We start from the raw sequence: 23,026 nt of genomic DNA, 5'->3' as shown, positions 1-23,026 counted from the left end.
AGGTTTGTGTGGGTTTATTTTGTGACTTGCAACTTTGGCAAACTTGTTTATTATTTCAAGTAGTTTTTTACTTGATTCTCTTGGATTCTCTCAGAATATCATCATATCTTAGTTTTTTTTTTTGCCTACGCTAATTCCTTCAATTTGTTTTTCTTGTCTTATTGTTACAGCTAACATTTCTAGTACCATCTTGAATAATAGTGGTGATAATGGACATCCTTGTTTCATCCCTGATCTTATTGGAAGTGCATCTAGCTTATCCCCATTGCATGTAATGCTTGCTGAAGGTTTTAGGTAGATACTGCTTATTATTTTATGGAAAGTTCCATTTATTCTTAGCAATAGGAATGGGTGTTGCATTTTGTCAAAAGCTTTTTCTGCATCTTGTTGAGATAATCATGTAGTTTCTGTTAGTTTTGTTGTTGATATTATCAATTACATTAACAGTTTTCCTAATATGGAACCACCCCTGCATTCTTGGTATAAATCCTCTCTGATCATACTATATTATTCTTGTGATTAATTTTCTCTTTTCTAAAATCATATTTAAAAATTTTGCCTCTATGCTAGTTAGAGAAATTGGTCTGCAGTTTTCTTTCTCTGTTTTGCAACTTCCTGGTTTAGGTATAAAAACTTTAATTGTATCATGAAAAGAATTTGGGAGGACTACTTCCCCTATTTTCCTAAATAGTCTGTATACTATTGCAATTAATTGTTCTTAAAATGTTTCATGGAATTCATTTGTGAACCTTCTGGCCCTGGAGATTTTTCTCTAGGGAGTTCATTGGGGTCTTGTTCAATTTTTCTTTCTGAGATGGGGTTATTTAAGTATTCAGTTTCCACTTTTGTTAGTCTGGGTAATTTGTGTCTTTTAAAATAATCATCCATCTCGTTTAGATTGTTGAATTTATGGGAGTACATTTGGGCAACGTAATTTCTTATTATTGTTTTAATTTCCTCCTGACTGGAGGTGAGTTCACCCTTGTCATTTTTTTAAATTTTTTTAAAATTTATTTATTTAACTTTAACATTCATTTTCACAAAATTTTGGGTTCCAAATTTTCTCACCATTTGTCCCCTCTCCCCACTCCAAAACACCGAGCATTCTAATTGCCCCTATCACCAATCTGCCCGCTCTTCTATCATCCCTCCCTTCCCTTGTCCCTATCTTCTCTTTTGTCCTGTAGGGCCAGATAACTTTCTATACCCCATTACCTGTATTTCTTATTTCCTAGTAGGACGAACAGTACTCAACAGTTGTTCCTAAAACTCTGAGTTCTAACTTCTCTTCCTCCTTCCCTCCCCACCCATTGCCTTTGGGAAGGCAAGCAATTCAATATAGGCCATATCTGTGTAGTTTTGCAAATGACTTCCGTAACAGTCGTGTTGTGTAAGACTAACTATATTTCCCTCCATCCTATCCTGCCCCCCATTGCTTCTATTCTCTCTTTTGATCCTGTCCCTCCCCAAGAGTGTTGCATTCAAATTGATCCCTCCTCCCATTGCCCTCCCTTCAATCATCGCTCCACCCTGCTTATCCCCTTCACCCCCACGTTCCTGTATTGTAAGACAGGTTTTCATACCAAAGTGAGTGCGCCTTTTATTCTTTCCTTTAGTCGAATGTGATGAGATTAAACTTCATGTTTTTCTCTCACCTCCCCTCTTTTTCCCTGCACTAAAAAGTCTCTTGCTTGCCTTTTTATGAGAGATAATTTGCTCCATTCCATTTCTCCCTTTCTCCTCCCAATATATTTCTCTCTCACCACTTAATTTCATTTTTTTAAGATATGATCCCCTCCTATTCAATTCACTCTGTGTTCTTTGTCTTTGTTTGTGCGTGTATGTGTGTGTGTGTGTGTCTGTGTGTAATCCCACCAACCACCCAGATCCTGAAAAGTTTCAAGAGTTACAAATATTGTCTTTCCATGTAGAAATGTAAAGAGTTCAGCTTTAGTAAGTCCCTTATGACTTCTCTTTGCTTTTTACCTTTTCATGCTTCTCTTCATTCTTGTGTTTGAAAGTCAAATTTTCTTTTCAGCTCTGGTCTTTTCATCAAGAGTGCTTGAAAGTCCCTGATTTCACTGAAAGACCATTTTTTCCCCTGAAGTATTATACTCAGTTTTGCTGGGTAGGTGATTCTTGGTTTTAGTCCTAGTTCCTTTGACTTCTGGAATATGATATTCCAAGCCCTTCGATCCCTTAATGTAGAAGCTGCTAGATCTTGTGTCAACCTGATTGTATTTCCACAATACTTGAATTGTTTCTTTCTAGCTGCTTGTAATATTTTCTCCTTGACCAGGGAACTCTGGAATTTGGCCACAGTGTTCCTAGGAGTTTCTCTTTTTGGATCTCTTTCAAGCGGTGATTGGTGGATTCCTTGAATACTTATTTTTTCCTCTGGTTCTAGAATCTCAGGGCACTTTTTATTGATAATTTCATGAAAGATGATGTCTAGGCCCTTCTTTTGATCATGGCTTTCAGGCAGTCCCATAATTTTTAAATTGTTTCTCCTTGATCTATTTTCCAGGTCAGTTGTTTTTCCAATGAGATACTTCACATTATCTTCCATTTTTTCATTCTTTTGGTTTTGTTTTGTGATTTCTTGGTTTCTCATAAAGTCATTAGCCTCCATCTGTTCCATTCTAATTTTGAAAGAACTATTTTCTTCAGTGAGCTTTTGAACCTTCTTTTCCATTTGGCTAATTCTGCTTTTTAAAACATTCTTCTCCTCATTGGCTTTTTGAACCTCTTTTGCCAATTGAGGTAACTTATTTTTCAAGATGTTATCTTCTTCAGCATGTTTTGGGTCTCCATTAGCAAGGAGTGGACCTGCTTTTCATGATTTTCTTGCATCTCTTTCATTTCTCTTCCCAGTTTTTCATCCGGCTCTCTAACTTGATTTTCAAAATTCTTTTTGAGCTCTTCCATGGCCTGAGCCCATTGATTATTTATTCTGGATGTTTTTGATCCAGAAGCCTTGACGACTTCTGTGTCTTTCCCTGATGGTAAGGATTGTTCTTCCTCATCAGAAAGGATAGGATGAGATATCTGTTCACCAAGAAAGTAACCTTCTATGGTCTTTTTTTCCCCCCTTTTCTGGGCATTTTCCTAGCCAGTGACTTGACTTTTGAATGTACTCTCCACACCCACCTCGCCTCCAGGTCCCCCCAGCCAGTGCTTAGGGTCTGAGATTCAAATGCTGCTTCCCAGCCTCAGGGCTTTGGGAGGGGGCCGGGCTGCTATTCAGTGTGAGATTAAGTTCAGGTGCTCAGGTGGGGGCAGGGCCGCCTCATGAGGCTCAGTTCCCTCAGGGGGTTTACATGGAGACCTTCCACAATGGATCTAAGCTCCTGCCTGCTTTTGGAGCCCCTGTCTGCTGCTGCCTCTGCTGCTGCCTCCCGAGGGTGCCTGAGTGATGGGGACACCCTGCTTTCCTCTCGGTGAGCCAAAGAGACTCTCTCACTGACCTTTAGCACCTGTGGGTGGAGGGACCTGGGTGGCTGCTAGAGATGCCGTCCCTGAAGCCTGCTCGGATCAGCTTCTCTCGCTTCCTCGCAGGCGAGGCACGGCTGGGCTCTGCTCTGGGTCCAGTGTGTGACATTCCTTTCGGGTCAGTTTTTCAGGTCTTTGTGGAACAGAAATGTCCTCCACTCCTTTGTTCTGTGGCTTCTGCTGCTCCAGAATTTCTTGGGAGTTCTTCTTTACAGGTATTTTACGGGCCGTGGCTTCAGAGCTAGCACATGTATGTCTTTCTACTCTGCCATCTTGGTTCCTCCCCCCCACCCTTTTCATTTTGGAAATTGGTAATGTGGCTTTCTTCTTTTTTTATCAAATTGATCAAAAGTTTATCAATTTTATTGTTCTTTTTTTTCTTACTAAAAGCAATACTGATTTTTATTTATTAGTTCAATCGTTTTCTTAATTTCAGTTTTGTTAATCTCTTCTTTGGTTTTCAGCGTTTCTAGTTTGGTATTTACTTGGGGATTGTCAATTTGTTCTTTTTCGAGCTTTTTCAGCTCCATACTCAATTTATTGATCTCCTTTTTCTCTATTTTATTCATGGAGGCATTCAAAGATATAAAACTTCCCCTAAGAACTGCTTTTGCAGTATCCCATAAAATTTGGTGGGTTGTCTCATTATTGTCATTCCCTTGAATGAAGTTGTTAATTGTTTCTATTATTTGTTGTTTAACTCACTCATTCTTAAAGATTAGATTGTTCAGTTTCCAATTAGTTTTTGGTTTATATTTCCATGACCTTTGAATACATATTATTTTTATTGCATTATGATCTGAGAAGGATACATTAACCATCTCTTCCTTTGTGCACTGGGCTGCGAGATTTTTGTGGCCTATTACGTGGTCAATTTTTATATACGTCCCATGTAGCTCTGAGAAAAGGTGTATTCCTTTCTATCTCCATTCAATTTTCTCCCCATATTTATCATATCTGCCTCATCCAAAGTTATATTCACCTTCACCTCCTTAACTTCTTTTTGTTTGTTTTACGGTTAGATTTATCAAGTTCAGAGAGTGGGAGGCTGAGGTCTCCCAATAGTAGAGTTTTGTTCTCTTTCTTCCTGTAACTCCCTGAACTTCTCTAAGAATTTGGAGCACTTCTCTATATCATTCGGAGCACATATGTTTAATAATGAAATTTCTGCATTGTCTATGGTGCCTTTTAGTAGAATATAGTTTCTTTCCTTATCTCTTTTGGTTAGATAGATTTCTGCTTTTGCTTTGTCTGAGATTAAGATTGCTACTCCTGCTTTTTTTTCCGTCAGCTGAAGCACAATAAATTCTGTTCCAACCTTCTACCTTTACTCTGTGTGTACCTCCCCTTTTCAAATGTGTTTCTTGTGAACAACATATTGTTGGATTACGGTCTCTAATCCATTCTGCTATCCATCTCCGTTTTCTGGGAGAGTTTATCCAATTCACATTCACAGTTATGATTATTATTTCTGTCTTTACCTCCATCCCTTTCCCCCTCATTTATTCTTTTACTTCTCCCTTCTCCCTTCCCCAAGAGTTTTAATTTTTGGCTGCTCCCTCCCTCAGTCTCTCCTCCCTTCTTTCAGCCTCCCTCCCTTTTAATCCCCCTTTCCCTTATACTTCTTCCCTCCCTTTTAGCCTCCCCTCCCCTTTCTTTCCCCTTTCCTTTCCTATTTCTTTTAGAGCCAGTTGTATTTCTACATTTAGTGAGTTTACTGTACTCTCCTTGAATCCAATAAGATGAGAATACCTTTCAAACAATACTCATCTCCTCCCCTCTTTCCCTCTACTCGAATATATTATTGTGCCTCTTTTTGTGAAAGAATTTATTTTTTCTGCCTCTTCTTTTTCACATCTCAAATTACCATCGCTTAACACCCTTAAATCACATTTGTTATCATCACATCATTAAATTTATACCCCCTCCCTCTATCTACGTATATCCCTTTTACTTTTCATAATAAATATGCAATTCTCAAGATTAACAAATATCATGTTACCTTATAGGGATGTAAACAGTTTACCAATGCCATGTAACAAGTTTTTTCCCCTCTTCACCTTTTTATGCTGCTCTTGAGATCTGCGTTTGAAGATCAAATTTTCTGTTGAATTCTGGCCTTTTCATCAGGAAGACCTGGAAATTCCTTATTTCATTGAATATCCTTCTCCTTTCCTGAAATAACATATTCAACTCTGCTGGCTAATTAATCCTTAGTTGTAGTCCCAGCTACTTTGCCTTATGCAATATCATATTGCAATTTCTTCAAACTTTTAATGTAGAAGCTGTCAGGTCCTGTGTGATCCAGACTGTATCTCCTCGATATTTAAATTGTTTCTTTCTGCCTGCCTGCAATATTTTCTCCTTCACTTGATAATTTCGCAATTTGGCAATGATATTCCTTGGTGTTTATAGTTTGGGGTCCCTTTCAGCAGGTGAATGGTGGATTCTTTCAATGACTGTTTTGCCCTCGGTATCTAGGACTTCTGGTCAATTTTCCTTGGAGATTGCGTGGATGATGTTGTCCAGCCTCTTTTTTCATCATGACTTTCTGGTATACCAATAATCCTTAAATTATCTCTCCTGAATCTGTTTTCGAGGTCAGCTGTTCTTCCAGTTACATTTTTTTACATTTTCCTCTGTCTTTTGATTCTAGATTCTCTTTCAGTGATTCTTGATGCCTCGTAGATTCACTAGCTTCTACTTGGCCCATTCCACTTTTTGTCAAATTGTTTTCTTCAGTTAACTTGGGAATCTCCTTTTCCATCTGCCCAATTGTTCTTTTTAAGGAGTTATTTTCAGCAGTTAGGTTTTGTACTTCCTTTTCCGTTTGTCCAATTTTCCTATATAGAGAGCTGTTGTCTTCAGTGCACCCTTTTCTATATTTTCAAAATCATTGGTCAGTTTTTCTTCTATTTCTATAATTTGGGTTTTAAAATTCTTGCAGAGCTCTTTCAAGAAGGCTCTTTGTTTTTTCCACCAGTTCATATTCCCTTCTGAAATTTCAGATGGGAGTACACTCTCACTGCTGACCTGTTTGGTATTTGTGCTTTAGTTCTTGTCCCCATAGAAAGATTCTGTGGTCTTTTCTTTTCTGTGTTGCTTTTTACTCATGATAATAACCCTTTTCCTGACTTTTAAGGTAGTTCTCTGCATCTGTGGCAAAGGGAGCTCTGTCCCATATTTCTTGTGCCTAAAACTTGAGACTTTGTGTGTTGTGGCCTCTGGTTCTTTCAGCTAGAAATTAAATGCTGCCGCTTACCTGGTGCTGAGCTGGCTAGTGTTTGACAGTGGAGGCCAGTTAGGACTTTTTGGGTTTCCCCACAATTACCCTGGAAGAAGCTCGTCAGTTGTGGGGGAGGGTTGATCTGGATGCAGGCAGCTCCTCTGCTCAGCTAGAGCATAGGCAAGCTCAGCTTTCTGTGCTCATGTCTTCCTGATTCCACTGGGGTGCTGAGGCATGTCTGTGGTCCTGGCGTTGGCAGTTGCTGACTTCACCTCCCTGGGATTCAGGAACTTCACCCAGTTTGTTGGAGTGGGACTACCTGGGACAGCTCTGATCCTGCACTGATCGCCTTTGGGCCACAGCATGAGGAACCCTTCTTAGCGATCTTTCTAGGCTCTTGTGGTGCGAGTGTGTTTACCCCTTCTGCTGCTCCCACTGTTCCAGGGTTTTTTCCAGAGAAATAATCTCTGTTCTGGTCAAGGTCATCAAGGCGAAGGAAATAGCAATTACCAATCACTCTGCCATCTTGACTCCTGGAATCGGAAAATCAAAGGTGTTACTTTCTTCAGCATTTCTTTGGGTCTCCTATAGCAAGCTGTTGATTCAATTCTCATGATTTTCTTGCATACCTCTCATTTCTCTTCCCAATTTTCCTTCCACCTCTTTTCCTTGATTTTCAAAATCATTTTTGAGCTCTTCCATGGTCTGCGACCATTGCATATTTATTTTGGAGGTTTTGCACCCTGAAGCCTTGACTTCCTCTGAGGTAATGCTTTCTTATTCCTCATCCTAACAGAAGGAAGAAAATACCTGTTCACCAAGAAAGTAACCTTCTATTGTCTTCTTTTTGTCCCTTTTCTGGGCATTTTCCCAGCCAGTTATTTGACTTGTGAGTCCTTTGTCAAGAAGAGAGCATCTTCTGCGGACCTGTAAATTCTCAGTTCCTCCAAAATGGCACAGTCAAGGTAGAGGAGTTTACTCCCTTCCTGGCCTGCACACTGGTCTGGGAGCAATCAAAAACTTTTCTGCCTAGAACCTGTAAATGAAATTTCCTCACCACAACCATCCCCATTTCCATTGCCAGTTCTCCTTTTCATCCATGGGTGGAGCTCAGAGCTGAGAATCAGATCAGTGGCACAATGTCCCTAGGGGCTCTAGGCAGAAGTCTCCAAAAGTTGCAGCTGCAGTGCCTGCTGCTGGAGGTCCAGATTCCTCTCCCCTCTCCTGGCTGAAAGAGCCCTCCTACTGATCTTTAAAGCTGTCTGTGGCATTTGTGGGTTGAGCAATCTGGGAACTGCTAGCGGTGGTGATTTGAAGCCTGTTCCTGGTCCTGTCACTGCTGCATTGTGCTGTTCTGCACTCCACACGCTGAGCTCAAGTCTGTAGGGTTTAAAGAAAGGGCCCAGAGAGAAGATGCAGACACGTATAATCAATGATCCTCTTAGAGCATTTAGACACAAACGAGATGAGAAATGTAGGATGAGAACGAGGAAAGATTAATGAAGTAAAAATGATTTTGGCAATGGGGAAGAAGTTGTGGGCATGTTTGTAGGCAAGCAAGGAAGTAGCCACTAGGCAGGGAATGATTTGAAGAAAACCAGAATATGAATTAGAGGGGAGGGAGATATGCTGCAGGAGATATGTACTCACCTTCCTCTGACACACATGCTGTGATTTGCAGACTAATAACTTTTGCCCTTCCCATAAATATATGTTGTTTTGTTGAGGTGATTATTAAAAAAGCAATTAAAATAGAGTGATGATAACAGAAATGAGTGTAGGAAACTTTGTTTATAATACAAATGTTATCTGAAACTGAAGGAAAAGAAAAACCTACCACCAGTCACTATACAGTTTAGTGCTAGTCCATTCTCAAGGTTGAGATACTTTTCAAAGTGTTCAATATGAACACTTATGAAGAGAATGCTAGCCTGTTGAGCCTGCATGATATGTCAACTAGATAATTATCCCCTAGTTTGAAGACTAACTGTACTTAACATGGAAAGAAACATTCCTAGAATGATGAAAGTTGTAATTGCTAACAGCAACTACATGTGAATTCCGAATGAAAGTTGTCACAGATTCTTGTCGTTCCTCTGTCTTTGTGGTTATATTCTTCCCTAAAATAGACAGCAACGAAGTTGGCCTCCCCCCATATTGCCACTCAGTCAGTGTGATGGCTGACCCGATATCTTTCTCTTTCATGATCCTTTACCCTAACATTTGAGGCTGTTTTGCTTCCTTACTTTCTGATTTCTTTCACCACCCATAACTCGGTTTCTTGCTGAAGTAATTCTCAAATGTATATAAACACGTTTTTAACTTCCTTCCCCTCTCTCTCCCAATGCCTTCCCAGGAATATCTCTGTCTACCCTGGCTCTTTTACCCTGATTCCCATTTCTTTTTGTCCCTTTCCTGAATAAAATATGATCCTACCCTAATCATAGCTGATAGGGATGGGATGCAACTGGATTCAAAAATAGAAAATGAGTGTAAACTGAATGAACCAATCTCAAATTTATTTTAGTTCCCTTCACAATCTCCATAATCAAAGGCTTCATTTCATCTTCCCCTTTTTTTCTGGAAGCATTAGCATCCAATATTTTCAAGAGACACAGAAATAAGATTGAGTGTTGCTTTTTATGTTTTGTATAATTACGAAGTTAAGATAATATTGTCTTGGTCAAAAATGATTTTTGACTGTGGATAGGGTATTGTGCCTGGAAGGTCAGGAAGACCTGAATTCAAATTCATCCTCAGATACTTTCTAGTTGTGTGACCCTGAGCAAATTCCTTAATCATTCTTTGTCTCTGTTTGCTCAATTATGAAATGAGGCTAACAATGGCACCTACTTCCCAAGGTTATGACAAGGATCAGATGAGAGAACATTTGTTAAGTGCTTAGCCCAGTGTCTGGGACACAGTAAATACTTACTACATACTAGTTGCCTTACTTCTCTGGCTTCATCCAAGCACATCATCATTGCAGCTTGGAGGAGGAAAAGGAAGAGCTGTTCCCTCTCCCCATGTGAAGAAGGCATGAGGGAAAAGGCAAACAGGGAGTCCCGAGGAAGAAGAAAAATGAAAACTATCGATCTTTGAGTATTTAGATTCACATTCATTATTTCAGGAATACGTGATATTGTTGGTATGGATATTCCCTCCACCAGTACATATCATGAACCTTAAGGGGCAAGTAGGTGGCACAGTGGATAGAGCCAGTGCAGGAGTCAGGAGAACCTGAGTTCAAATCTCACCTCAGACACTTGACACTCACTAGCTGTGTGACCTTGGGCAAGCCACTTAAGCTGGATTATCTCCAGTCATCTTGCTGAATATCTGGTCACTGGATTCAGATGGTTTTGGAAGAGAAGTGAGGCTGGTGGCCTGCACAGCCCTCCTTCACTCAAAACAAAGTCAGTGCAAGTCATTTCATTATTTCTCTGGTGACATGGTCTTCTTCAGCAACGAAGGACAAACACATACACTCATACATACCATGACCTCTTTACAACTTGGCCGATGATCAGCCAGAGGCAGCTAGGTGAATCAATAGATAGAATGCTGGGCCTGGAGTCAGGAACACTCATCTGTGTGGGTTCCACTCTGGCCTCAGACATTGATTAACTCTGTGACTCTGGGCAAGTCACTGAATCCTGTTTGCTTCAGTTCCCTCATTATTACAATGAACTGGAGAAGGAAATGGGGAACCATGCCAACATCTTTTGTCAAGAAAACCCCAAATGGGGTTCACTAAGAGTTAAACATGACTGAAAGACTGAACAACACAGCTCATCTTTGAGAATGACTTTTGATAAAACAATTGATCCTCCTTTGAACAACCTGGTGAAATCTTTATCAGCTCAGTTAGGTTGATCTGTAGACAGCAGACATACCAGGCTTTTACCTTGCCAGCATGGTAGAGCTACCAAAACTTGCACCCTGCTGGGATAGCTTTTAGCATCACAGAGCCCCTTCACCTGTCCAAAGTTGCATTGCAGTATGGCTTTAGTGGAGATTGTACACACATATGCATATGTGCTTGTCGCAATACACAATATACAAATTTGAAAATGTTTTTTTTCCCCCTGAGGCACCTTCCTTACTAAATACTTTGTAATTATGAATCCTCTTAGTGTAAAAAGTTATTATTAGAATTAACAGCCAACCAAGGTGATGCACACCTATTATCCCAGTTGCCAGAGAGGCTGAGGCTGGCAGATCTCTTGGACTCATGAGTTCTGAGCTGCAGTGGGCTATGCCAGTAGGGTGTCTGCACTAAGACTGGCATCAATATGGTGTGTCTCAAAGTACAAGGGACCATCAAGTTCCCTATGGAGAGCGAACCACTTGAGGTCAGAAACTGAGCAAAGTTTCCATGCCAGTCCCTAGTGAAATCTAAATTTACTGCTGTTTGTCCCCCAGGCACTTTTGTTCATCATATCCCGTAATGAGAGCTAATACATATTGTAGGTTTCTTCAGGTGACAGTAGTGACCACTTATATATATTTTGGCAGTGATTTACAGTTCAGGCATCATAATAATTTTTATTTTTATATTGCTATGTTAAAATTTTTCTATGTTAGAACTACAGTATATAATAATAGAACAATTTTGGTTTTTGTAATTATGAAGCAATCACATCGCCCTCTCATTTCCATAGGACACCACTCCACCTGGCCTGTGCTCATGGATTTCCAGATGTTGTGGCCCTCTTAGTAGAGAAAAAATGCAAGTTAAACCTATTTGACAATAATGGTCAAACACCTTTAATAAAGGTATGCGCTAGTTAACCATTTTGGTCTATTTAATGTCTTTTGGTTTCTCTCAGATTAAGAAAATATGCTTTACTCCTTTAAATACCATGAATGATATTTTAATATACTAAATTTTATCTTAGAGTACCTATTACCTCTTTCTCTACATTATATTGACAGGCAGTAGAGTGTCAGCAGGAGGAGTGTGCAGCTATCCTGCTGGAACATGGTGCAGACACTCTTCATCGGGATAACTACCACAACACTGCACTTCACTATGCTGCCTGTGGACATAACATCAAGATAGCAGCTGAGCTACTTAAGCATAATGTAGTAATGGAAGCAAGAAACAAGGTAGAATCCCACCTCTTGTTAACAGAGTATTTTGTAAGTTAAAACATGTAAATCAGTTAATGTCCAATTCACATATTTATATTTCGTATATTCTTGGAAGCATTTACTTAATGAAAATAACTTAAAATAGTTCTGTAGTCAAAGTTCATTGTCCTTTCGAATTTTCTGATGGCAAGGGAGATCAGAGGAGACAATTTCATTGGCATCTGACCTCCAAATGTAGAACTTCCCTTTACTGCTTTAGACCAGCATCTGTTCTGAAATTTAATCTTAGAGTAGGGATTCTTAACCTAGGATCTATTAATTTAAAAAAAATCAACTTTTACTTTATAGTTATTTCAAACTATAGTTATAGTCATTGGCTTCCTTTGCATTCTTTATATTTTAGGTATTTAAAAACGGTATGCTGAAAAGGTGTCCATGACACACAAAAAAGTAGCGAAATCCTGACTCAAGGAGTGTTCTGAAATGCTGAAATGACCAGGAACTTCCCAGTGTCACCCAGCCAGTATAGGCAGCAGACCTTGAATCAGGGTCTTACTGACGTTGAGGCTAGCTCTCTATTCATTGCATCACAACTGTCTAGTCAGCATTTTCTTTGCATGATATGTTAGGTCTGCTCCTCAGAATGCAATGTTTCCATGAGATACTTGTCTACAGTGCTTTTCTACCTGTAGTCCTTTACTTGTGATAATGCAATGGTAATTTGTCATGTAGAAATGCCATAATGTTTTTAAAAATGATCTTCTAAAAATGTGTTCTTATTAAGCATACAACTACACAGAATTTTCACAAGAACAAATTCTTACGTGTATGTAGGTTTGTTTTTTGTTTTTGTTTTTTTCTATTTCCTAAACACTATGTCATTCCCTTTCTGAAATTACTGAACAATGCCTGAATTTTAAGAAAAAGGTTTAGCTCTTAGTCACTGCCACTTGAGTGAGAAAACAAAATAAATTATACATATGAAGGGTTGGGAAGGGAGGGAAAATGTCAAGGGAATGACTTTCTACAGATTTAACAACGTCGAGGCGAGATTTTCTTGAGTTTTGAGGTTGGTTGTACACACTTCAGGGGAACGGGTGAAGAGAACCAGGCAACCTTAAAACTGACCAGAATATAGTTTTAGCTTGGCAGAGTACAGTGGAAATAAGGTTGGCTGCATGCAGACAATAACTTGTCATGACATGAAGATAGCAAGAAAGGAGGATACTCCTAAAGTAATATGAAACAGCCTCTTACAAATCTTGGGTTTCTATGTCCTGATCACAAATTAATCGCTGGAAGAATTCCCAGAGGCATTCTACTTTCATTTGGTCATTTTATATATGAGGACACTAAGTTCCAGATAGATGAAACAACTTACTTATGAACACAGAAATTACTCAACAGAAGCAGGATTTATGCCCTGTTCTTCTCTCCAAAGTTCCATTGTCCCATACTTCCTTGGCATGTTAGTTAGCAAGTTCACAGATGTTCACAAAATGCCTTAAATTGAATTGAAGTGTATAAATATTTCTTGCATAGGGTAACCATATCTTTAATATGATTTTGCAGGAAGACCTTACACCACTCTTGCTTGCAGTTATAGAAAATGACCGAGATATGGTGGATCTTTTATTAAAGCATGGAGCAAATGTGAATGCCTCAGATAGTTTTGACAGGTACTGTAATTAAAGTTTGCAACAAAAAAGAGGGGAAAGACACTAAAGGAATAAGAACAACTTAAATCATGTAACTCTTAGTGAACAACAGTAATTGGAATTGATCATCATTGTAAATGGATGAAAATGTCCACAAACATCAAGTATGAAAAGAAATGTTATTATTTCTATTTCTATAACAGGGAAGGCAGTTCCTGCGGGCATACCATCCAATGTGAATTGGTGATATCTATTTGCAATTTTCTCTATTTGACTTTAAACTGATTTTTTACTGAAGATCATCACACAGAAGTTTTGTGCACTAGTGATGCAATTGATTCTCTATATGAAATCATCTTCGTGTCACCCATGAGAATTGAAGTGTGTAATTTTTGCTCTTTCTTCCTTTGATTATCCTTAAGGATATGTGCATTAGCAAATACAAATCAATGCAAGAATAATAGGAATGACTTTGTTGGCCCCATGATCTTATAATGCTCCTGGTTCAGATTTTAATTCTGCCATGCCTTTTAATCTTACATAATTTTTGACTTGTCAATTCATGAATTCTTCATAGAGGATCCCAGAAAGACACTGGAGCCTTCTCCTGGTTCTTTTAATATTTGAGGCCGAGGAAAGCACTATGTTCTCTCGATTTCTTCTCTCACTTGTTTTCTTTTTAAGTTTAATTGTTCATACTTAGTTTTCAACTTTCCCTTTTTTAAGATTTTGAGTTCAAAAATGTTTTCCTTCCCTGCTCTCCCTTTTTCTTGGTCCTCTCCCCTTCCCAGGACCGTATGTAACCTGATATAGGCTGTACATGTGCAATCGAATTAAACCTATTTCTATACTAGTCATGTTGTGATAGAAGAATTAGAATAAAAGGGAAAAATCCGAAGACAGAAAAAGCAAAAAAAGGGAAAATAGTATGCTTCAATCTCCATTCAGACTCCTAGTTCTTTCTCTGGATGTGGATTATATTTTCTGTCACGAGTCCTTTTTTCCAGTTTTTCCAGCAGTTTTTGTCCATTCTTATCCTTATCCTTATTCCTTAAAGAGCCTTTGGGTTTATCATACAATAGATTACTGTTGTCATTGACTATGGTGTGTTGGATACCTAATCTATTGCATAGATCCAGCATTTTGTTTCTTAGGCAGTATCAAGTAGTTTGGATGATTGCTGCTTTATACAATTCACTTTTAGATCCAGTAGAGCTAGGCCAGCTTCCCTTGCATAACGTTTCATTAATTTTCTTGATATTCTAGACCTTTTGTTCCTCCAGATGAATTTTATTCTTTTAATCTCTAAAAAATAATGTTTGGTAGTTTGATTGGTATGGTACTCAATAAGTCAATTAATTTTGGTAGAGTTGTCATTTTTATCATATTAGCTTGGCCTATTCATGAGGAACTGACATTTTTCCATTTATTTTGATCTGACTTTATTTGTGTGAAAAGTGTTTTGTAATTGTGCTCATGTCATTGGTTGAATTGTATCTTTCATATTGTCGTAATTCTCTTGGATCACTCTCATTTCTTTTCCCACTTTTTCTTGTACCTCTCTTCTACGATTTTTAAGTTCCTGTCTAATCTGTTCCACGAGCTTTCTCTGGGACTGAGAACACATCTCCTTTTTCTTTGGGATTTTGCCTATAGGTGTTTTGAAATTGTCCTCCACTGAATTTTTTTCTCCATATTCCATGTGACCACGATAACTTTCTATGGGCAGATTTTTTAAAATTGTGGTTGTTTTGCTCATATTTTTTGGTCTTTTTTCTTTCTTTTCAGTGTCAATTTCTATTCAATTTGAGCTCTGCTCGCAGTGTGGAAAGAGCACTGTTTCAGGCTTCTTGTGTGAGGGTCTACAGGTCATGACTGTTTACCTTGTGCTGCACTGATATTCTACTGAGGTCCATTGCGGACACTCTTGTCTGGAGCTGTGCTAAGGGGGTGGGAGTGGAGATGACTGGCACTGCTGTAGGAAGTAGGAGTCTGACAGTTTGCCTGATGTTGAACTGATGTTCTGATGCTGATGTCTGGCATGTGCTATGGCTGGTGGAGTGTTTTTGCATTTCCCTAAGGACACACTGAAGCATTTGTCATTGTAGCCACAGGGGGATGGCTGTTTGCTTAAGCACCTGTAAGGATGGAGCCTACCTGTTTGCCTGGGGCTCTGGTGAAGGCATGTGGGTTCTCAGAGCTGGAGTCTGCCGTTGTTCCTGCCTATTCTGAGGCACATGGGTGGTCCTGCTGTTGGCGTTGCCCTGTTCCACCATACTGGGGCTCATGACCTACCACTGCTTTGCTGAGGTGGGGCTTACTCCTGGCCTAGTGGGACACTTCCTGTCCTGGACTGTGCTCCCTTTTTCCCAGGTAAGGAAGACCTTTCCTGACAACCTTCCAAATTTCTTGGTCTCAAAGATTGTTTCACCCCATATTTTTGCTGATTGTGGTGTTCCAGGATTTGTTTAGGGGCACTATTTTATGGTTGTTTGGAGGTAAATGTGGGAAAGTTATGGAAATTTGCTGCTTACTCCACCATCTTGGTCCCCAGAATTAAACACTATCTAAAAAAGCTCATATTTTAAAACATATGATATTAACCACTAATGCCAGAGTTGATGACTCCATTCGTTTCAGTCTTTATCGTAATCCCTTATTTCCCACCCAATTGTAATTCACTAGCTCCTTTTGGGCTCTTATTATGTTTGCTATTGATAGTTTGGATCAGACAGAAACTGTAAACAGAATGAATATTTCTACCTGCTAGAAAGAGCTTATTAACCCTTCAAAATACCTTTAAAATATCCATGATTTCATCAGTGAGGATACTTCTTAAACTATTTCAGCATTTAGCAGAGTCAGCCTGTTGTATTGTTATCGCTAAGTAGCCAATGGGTAGCAAACCTCTACTTGACATTACTAATATTGGTATAATACTGCCTGAGGCAGAAAGTCCATGAATCATTCAGCATACCAAAAACTCGGTATTTTAGAAAATTTGTGTTCTCATCATGGAAATTCTCTCTACTAGTGCAGCTCATAATCACACTAACTCTTAATCAACTGCCTTCATGACTTAATGGGCATTCCTCAAATCAAGTGGTGCTTGCTTTCTGGTGATGAATCTTTCTGGACTTGTCTTTAAACAGCAGAATTCATTGCTATATCCACGGTCAAGGACTTGTAGGTTTGTGAAGACATAAGATAGCTTGTTCTGGATTAACCTTTGACAACCAAGGGTCAGCTCCACATTTGGAAGTGGCATTGGAATAGCAACGGAGTGAGTTGTCAATTTCTAATCCAATCATTTGCAAAGACCCTCCACTTGACTTTGAAGGCTAGTAGACAAATGGAAACTCTGTGAATGGTCCTTCTGAAAGTCCTGAACTGTTGTAAACAAGTGACTTTGACACCCTCTCTTCTTCTCTGTCATAAATCCTTAAATTTTACAGTCCTTGATAAAACTCTATGGGGACCAAAAAAGCCCTCTTTTTCTTATCTGTCATGTTGGTCTTAATTGCCATTTTTCGTGCTGCACATAAATAGTAAAAGTACTCATATCCATCACTAAGTGTTCATGTTCCACATGCATGTTGACTCATATAGGACATATGATCCTGTTGAAACATATCAAGAAACATCAAATTACATGTCACTAGTTTAAATTTTTAAATGTGAATTGTTTCTTTGGCACTCTAGAACACCTCTGATGATTGCTGCCAGTTCTGAACCAAGCGGTGTGATCAGCCTGCTTCTTAAATATGGTATTGATGTCTCTCGTAAAGATAAAAATGGAAAGAAAGCTGAAGACTTTGCTATTGACACTCTTCATGTCCTGTAAGTAGTAAGATTATAATTCTAATTATTTTTACATCGTTGCATGTAAAATACTTTTTCTTTTATACAACTGAGACTGCCTGCGACTTTCATAGTTGCATAATATAGCAAGCATCTGGCCAGCATACTTCAAGGAACTTAGAAGAAATTAGGCAAATGGGCAAGTTAGGTCATCCAGGTTCAAGAGGAAACAAACACGAGACAGGCTACAAAGTAGAGTCAGGTAATCTGAGAACAGAATTTTCAGAAGTAATAATGATGATGACAATAGCTGCCATCTTTAAGGTTTTCTGATGTTTTACATACATTTTATTATCTTATCTTCATAAAAGTTCTATAATTTACTTATAAGGTGTGATTTAGAGAAGTGAGTTTTTTTGTTATTTTAAGATTTCCACATTTATTTCCACAAAATTTTGAGTTCTATATTTTCTCCCCATCTCTCCCCTGCCCGCACCCCAAAACACCTTGCATTCTGATGGCCACTTCCACCAATGTGACCTCCCTTCTAACACTACCTCCCTTCCCTTATCCCCATCTTCTCTCTTGTCCTGTAGTGCAAGATAAATGTCTATACCCCATTACCTGTATTTCTTATTTCCCAGGTGTATGCAAAAACAATTCTCAATATTTGTTCCTAAAACTTTGAGTTCTCACATCTCTTCCTTCCTCTCTCCCCATCCATCCCCACTGACAAGGGAAGCAATTCAATATAGGCTATGTATGTGTAGTTTTGCAGATGACTTCCACAAATAGTCACGTTGTTTAAAACTAACTATATTTCCCTCCATCCTATCATGCCCCCCATTTCTTTTATTCTCGCTTTTGACCTTGTCCCTCCTCAAGAGTGTTCACTTCTAATTACTCTCTCTTCTCATTTGCCCGCTCTTCCATCATCTCCTCTACCCTGCTTGTTCCCGTCTCTCCTGCTTTCCTGTAGTGTAAGATGGATTGTGATGCCAAATTGAGTGTGCATGTTATTCCTTCCTTGAGCCACATGTGATGAGAGTAAGCGTCCCTTTTTCTCTCTCACCTCCCTTCTGTTCCCCTCCATTGGAAAAGTTTTTCTTGCCTCTTCTATGAGAGATAATTTGCCTCATTCCATTTCTTCCTTTCTCCTCCCAATATATTCCTCTCTCATCACTTAATTTTCTTTTTTTAGATATGATTTCTTCTTATTCAGCTCACCATGTGCTCTCTCTCTTACTCTCTCTCTCTATATATATAGACACACACACATATTTATATACACACATATATGTATATGTATATGTCTGTGTGTGTTTATAATCCCTCTGTCTACCAAGATAAAAAAAGTTTCAAAAGTTACCTATATTATGTTTCCATGTAGGAATGTAAACAGTTCAAATTTAGTAAGTCCCTTGTGATATCTCCTTCCTGTTTACCTTTTCATGCTTCTATTCATTCTTGTGTTTGAAAGCCAAATTTTCTTTTCAGTTCTTGACTTTTCATCAAGAATGCTTGAATGTCCTCTGTTTCCTTGCATGACCATTTTTTCCTCTGAAGTATTATACTCAGTTTTGCTGGGTACGTGATTCTTTGTTTTAATCTCAGGTGCTTTAACTTCCGGAATATCCTATTCCAAGCCTTTTGTTCCCTTAATATAGAAGGTGCTAGAGTTTCTATTATCTTGACTGTATTTCCTCAATACTCGAAATGTTTCTTTCTAGGTGCTCGCAATATTTTCTGCTAGACCTGGGAACTCTGGAATTTGACTACAATATTCCTAGGAGTTTCTCTTTTTGGACCTCTTTTAGGAGATGATTGATGGATTCTTTCAATATTCATTTGGCCCTCTGATTCTAGAATATCAGGGCAGTTTTCCTTGAGCATTTCATGAAAGATGATGTCTAGGCTCTTTTTTTGATCATGGCTTTCAGATAGTCCCATAATTTTAAATAGTCTGTCTTGGATCTCTTTTCCAGGTCAGTTGATTTTGCAATGAGATACTTCACATTCTCTTCCATTTTTTCATTCTTTTCATTTTGTTTTGTTAGATCTTGGTTTCTCATAAAGTCATTAGCGTCTGTCTCTTCCATTCTAATTTTTAAAAAACTATTTTCTTCAGTGAGCTTTTGAACCTGCTTTTCATTTGGCTAATTCTGCTTTTTAAAGCATTCTTATCCTCATTGGCTTTTAGGACCTCTTTAACCAAGTGAGTTAACCTATTTTTAAAGCTTATTTTCTTCAGCATTTTTTGTCTCCTTTAGCATGCTGTTGATTCACTTTTCATGATTTTCTTGCATCACTCTCACTTCTCTTCCCAGTTTTGCCTCCACCTATCTAACTTGACTTTTAATATCCTTTTTGGGCTCTTCCTTGGCCTGAGGCCATTGTCTATTTATTCTGGATGTTTGGGATGCAGAAATCTTGACATTTATGTCTTCGCCTGATGGTGAGCAACCTTCTTCCTCATCCAAAACGATCAGAGAAAATACCTCTTCACCAAGAACGTATTCTTCTCTATTCTTCCCCTCCCCCCTCTTTGTTGGACACTTTCCCAACCAGTTACTTGACTTTTGGATCCTTTGTCAAGATTAGGGTACACTCTGGACACTTGAAAGATCTCAGTTCCTCCAAGGTGGCTCAATCAAGGGAGAGGAGTAAACACTGAACAGGGAGCAACCAAAAACTTTTCTGCCCAGAATCTGTGACCATGTTAGCGCTCCTCCTCACCCCCAGTTAGTGCATGCAGCTGAGATTCATGTCAGCTGGTCAATTCCCCCAGAGGTTTTAAGCTGAGGGACACAAATTGGAGGCTGGCTGCTACCTGCCACAGCCACTACAGCCACCGTAGCCACCACAGCCACCACTGCCCCCCACCATGCTGCCTTTAACAGTGTCTGGAGCCAGGGATAGTGGGGGAGCAGTTGAAAAAGCCTTCTCACTGACCTTTGAAGTTGTCTTTGGCACATGTGGGTTGAGGGAATCGAGATCCCCTGCTGCTGCTGTGGGTTCCACCCCTGAGGGCTGTTCTGGTCCTGCCCCTCCAAGTGTTGCCTGGCCAAGACTAGGCTGTGGTCCACTCTGCATGCGGTGCAAAAGACTTTTCCCGTCGACCTTCCAGTTCACCCTGGGCTGGGAATCTCTTTCACTTCCTTGTTCTGTGGCTTCTGCTGCTCTAAAATTTGTTGAGAGTCGTTGTTGACGCGTATTTTATGGGCTATGAGGGAAGAGCTAGTGTATGTGTGTCTTACTACTCCACCATCTTTCCTCCGTCCACTTTGTTTTTTAACCTTACCTGACACATTTCACTTATATTAGACAAAAGTGTGTTTTAGAAAAAATCACATTACGTCTGGTATGCTTGCAAATGAGAGATAATAAAAGGGGTAATTCATAGATATTAACAGCCAACATTAAAATTTACAGAATGGCAGTTTGGTATAGGGGAAAAAGTGCTTCATTTGGAGTCAGAGATACCTTGGGAGAAATCATGCTTCCCAATACATGTGTGATGCTGGATAGCTGTTAACTTTTCCGTGACTCAGTTACTTAATCTGTAAAATGAAGAGAGGGAGTAGATGACCTAAAGCTCTGAGCCTATATTTAATTCTATATTGCTGTGACTCAGAGTGCAGGTGTAGTAAATATACGTAATTAGTTATACTCTACATACTTTATCAAAAGAATAAAAAAATTTTGGTGACAATCTAATTATTTAAAGTTTGAGATATGATGAAACTTGGTGCATATAATTTTATCTTGTTTGATGTAGAAATATTATGGTTTATATTTTATTTTATACATAGCAATTACCTAGAAATTGAAACATATGAAAGACAGAAGAAATCTCAGCAGCTCAATTCATCCCAAATCAGCAGTTCGGAGAGTTCTTCTGATCCAAAAGTTTCTTTCCATGGACCTGATGAGGATAAAGAAGGTAGGACTGACAAATCCAAAGAAGTAATTAATGGAAATGAAAAAGCAGTCTTAAAATTCGTGTGTACATATACATGTATATATGTATATTCTATTTAAAACGTTTGGAATTGTTCTATTATTTATTTTATATATTTTTTATTACTTCTAATTATTTATTATTTACTAAATTACCCTTGAAGTTTACTATCCTGGAACTGTTTACTAAAAACAACCTCAATATTTTTTGTGTTAGTATTTTCTTTTTTATCCAAAAATTCTTCAAGTAGGTTACAATACCAATTTTCACATTTCTTCATTATTCTAAAGGTATTTAACCAAATCATCAAAAAAGCTTTGAATACTTTTAAAATATATTACATTTAGCAATTTTATTTATATTTGATTCTTAAACATGGGGAAAATAAACATATAAGGACCTCCTATAACTGTAACATGTTTGCATACAGACACACACCCACCCACACACACACACACAGATGACCTGATCGGACATATAAAGATAGAATAGTAAAATAAGTGATGAGCAAAGCCCTCTTCCATTTTTGGAACTCTATGTAAATCATTTATCCAAGCTTTCAAAATGTATACATTTTAAGTGTTTCCAAAATTCGTTAATCTTCATAAAGCTTTCATGTCAGAGATACCATAGAAGATACAAAAGCCACAGGAGTTAGCTGGGCCCTGTAACAGAGATATGAAATATAATACATATATGTTCCTAGAATTTTGGTAGATATTTACATATGTGCCCATCTCCAACATGGCCCTAGAAAGACTTTCTAATCTCTTGATTCAAACTTTCAATGTGAGGAGATTTTCTGAGTTAGCTCTTAATATTTAATCCTGCCAGCTGGGCCCTTTGGAATCTTAATGACCAGGACTTGTAATAATGAATTCATTCCACATTTATGAGATTTCTTTTTCAAATCAATTTACTCATTGCCTTGTGAGAAATGTAGTGTGGGTGTTCTGATTCTGTGTACTCTCATTTGAATGGGGATGAAACTGAGGAACAGAAAGCTTAAGTGACTTGAACATGCTAACAGAGCTAAAAGGAAAGTGTTATCATGTACTTTTAACCATGGTATATTACACTATCTATCTGAAAGAGATGAACTATGTAAACCCTTCCGTGAAAGAAATGAGAAATCATAATGGCAGAAGAAAGAGTATTTAATTGTAGGTATATATTATTACTACCTGAAAAATCACCTTTTCCAAAACAACGTATTTCAATTTCCTATAGCCATTCAGGTGATAAGTGAACCACATTTTCCCTCATTTGTTCATTTGTAAAATAGGCTATCCATAGCTACATACATGAAATTGTTATGACAAGCGATTAAAGCTAAAAAAGTCAAGTTTTATTCCTCAGTTTTTATCATATAACTATACAAACAAATTTTCGGTGCAAATATTTTTAAAGTGCCATATCCAGTTTTAATAAACATAATTGTACTAAGGAATTTCATTGAAGATGGAGTATCTATGAAGTTTACCAATCAAGAAAATGTTATATTCTAGAATACAGAACTAAATATAAAGACAATTGAAGACTAGGAATTCTGAGAGATAAGAACTATTCACAAATATGGTCATGGCAGATAACTGATTGTGGACAATGATTTTATGAAATATATAGCAACCAATAACATTTTCTATAGCAGCCAAAATCATAGTATAAACATAAACTTATTGGTGTTAGAATTTTAAAAGTTTAAAACAACTGGGGATAGTCATAAGAAGAACAATAAATTTTTATAAATTGCTATTATAAAATACATATTTTTCTTCAAATACCCATTCT

General features: G+C 38.3%; 1 protein-coding gene across 2 annotated transcripts in view; it reads left to right on the top strand.

Annotated features, from left to right (window-relative positions):
• Positions 1–23,026, top strand: part of LOC140524809 (uncharacterized) — a 38,969-nt gene that overhangs the window by 4,583 nt on the left and 11,360 nt on the right. For both annotated transcript variants that reach the window (XM_072639600.1, XM_072639601.1), the window contains exons 2-6: positions 11,383–11,497; positions 11,657–11,830; positions 13,388–13,494; positions 17,176–17,313; positions 21,087–21,217. In XM_072639600.1, the coding sequence (XP_072495701.1) occupies positions 11,383–11,497; positions 11,657–11,830; positions 13,388–13,494; positions 17,176–17,313; positions 21,087–21,217 (665 nt within the window). The remainder of the gene's footprint in view (positions 1–11,382; positions 11,498–11,656; positions 11,831–13,387; positions 13,495–17,175; positions 17,314–21,086; positions 21,218–23,026) is intronic.

Source organism: Notamacropus eugenii, chromosome 2 (assembly GCF_028372415.1).
Source record: "Notamacropus eugenii isolate mMacEug1 chromosome 2, mMacEug1.pri_v2, whole genome shotgun sequence".
Classification (NCBI taxonomy): Eukaryota; Metazoa; Chordata; class Mammalia; order Diprotodontia; family Macropodidae; genus Notamacropus; species Notamacropus eugenii.
This window is presented reverse-complemented; position numbering and strand designations above follow the sequence as displayed.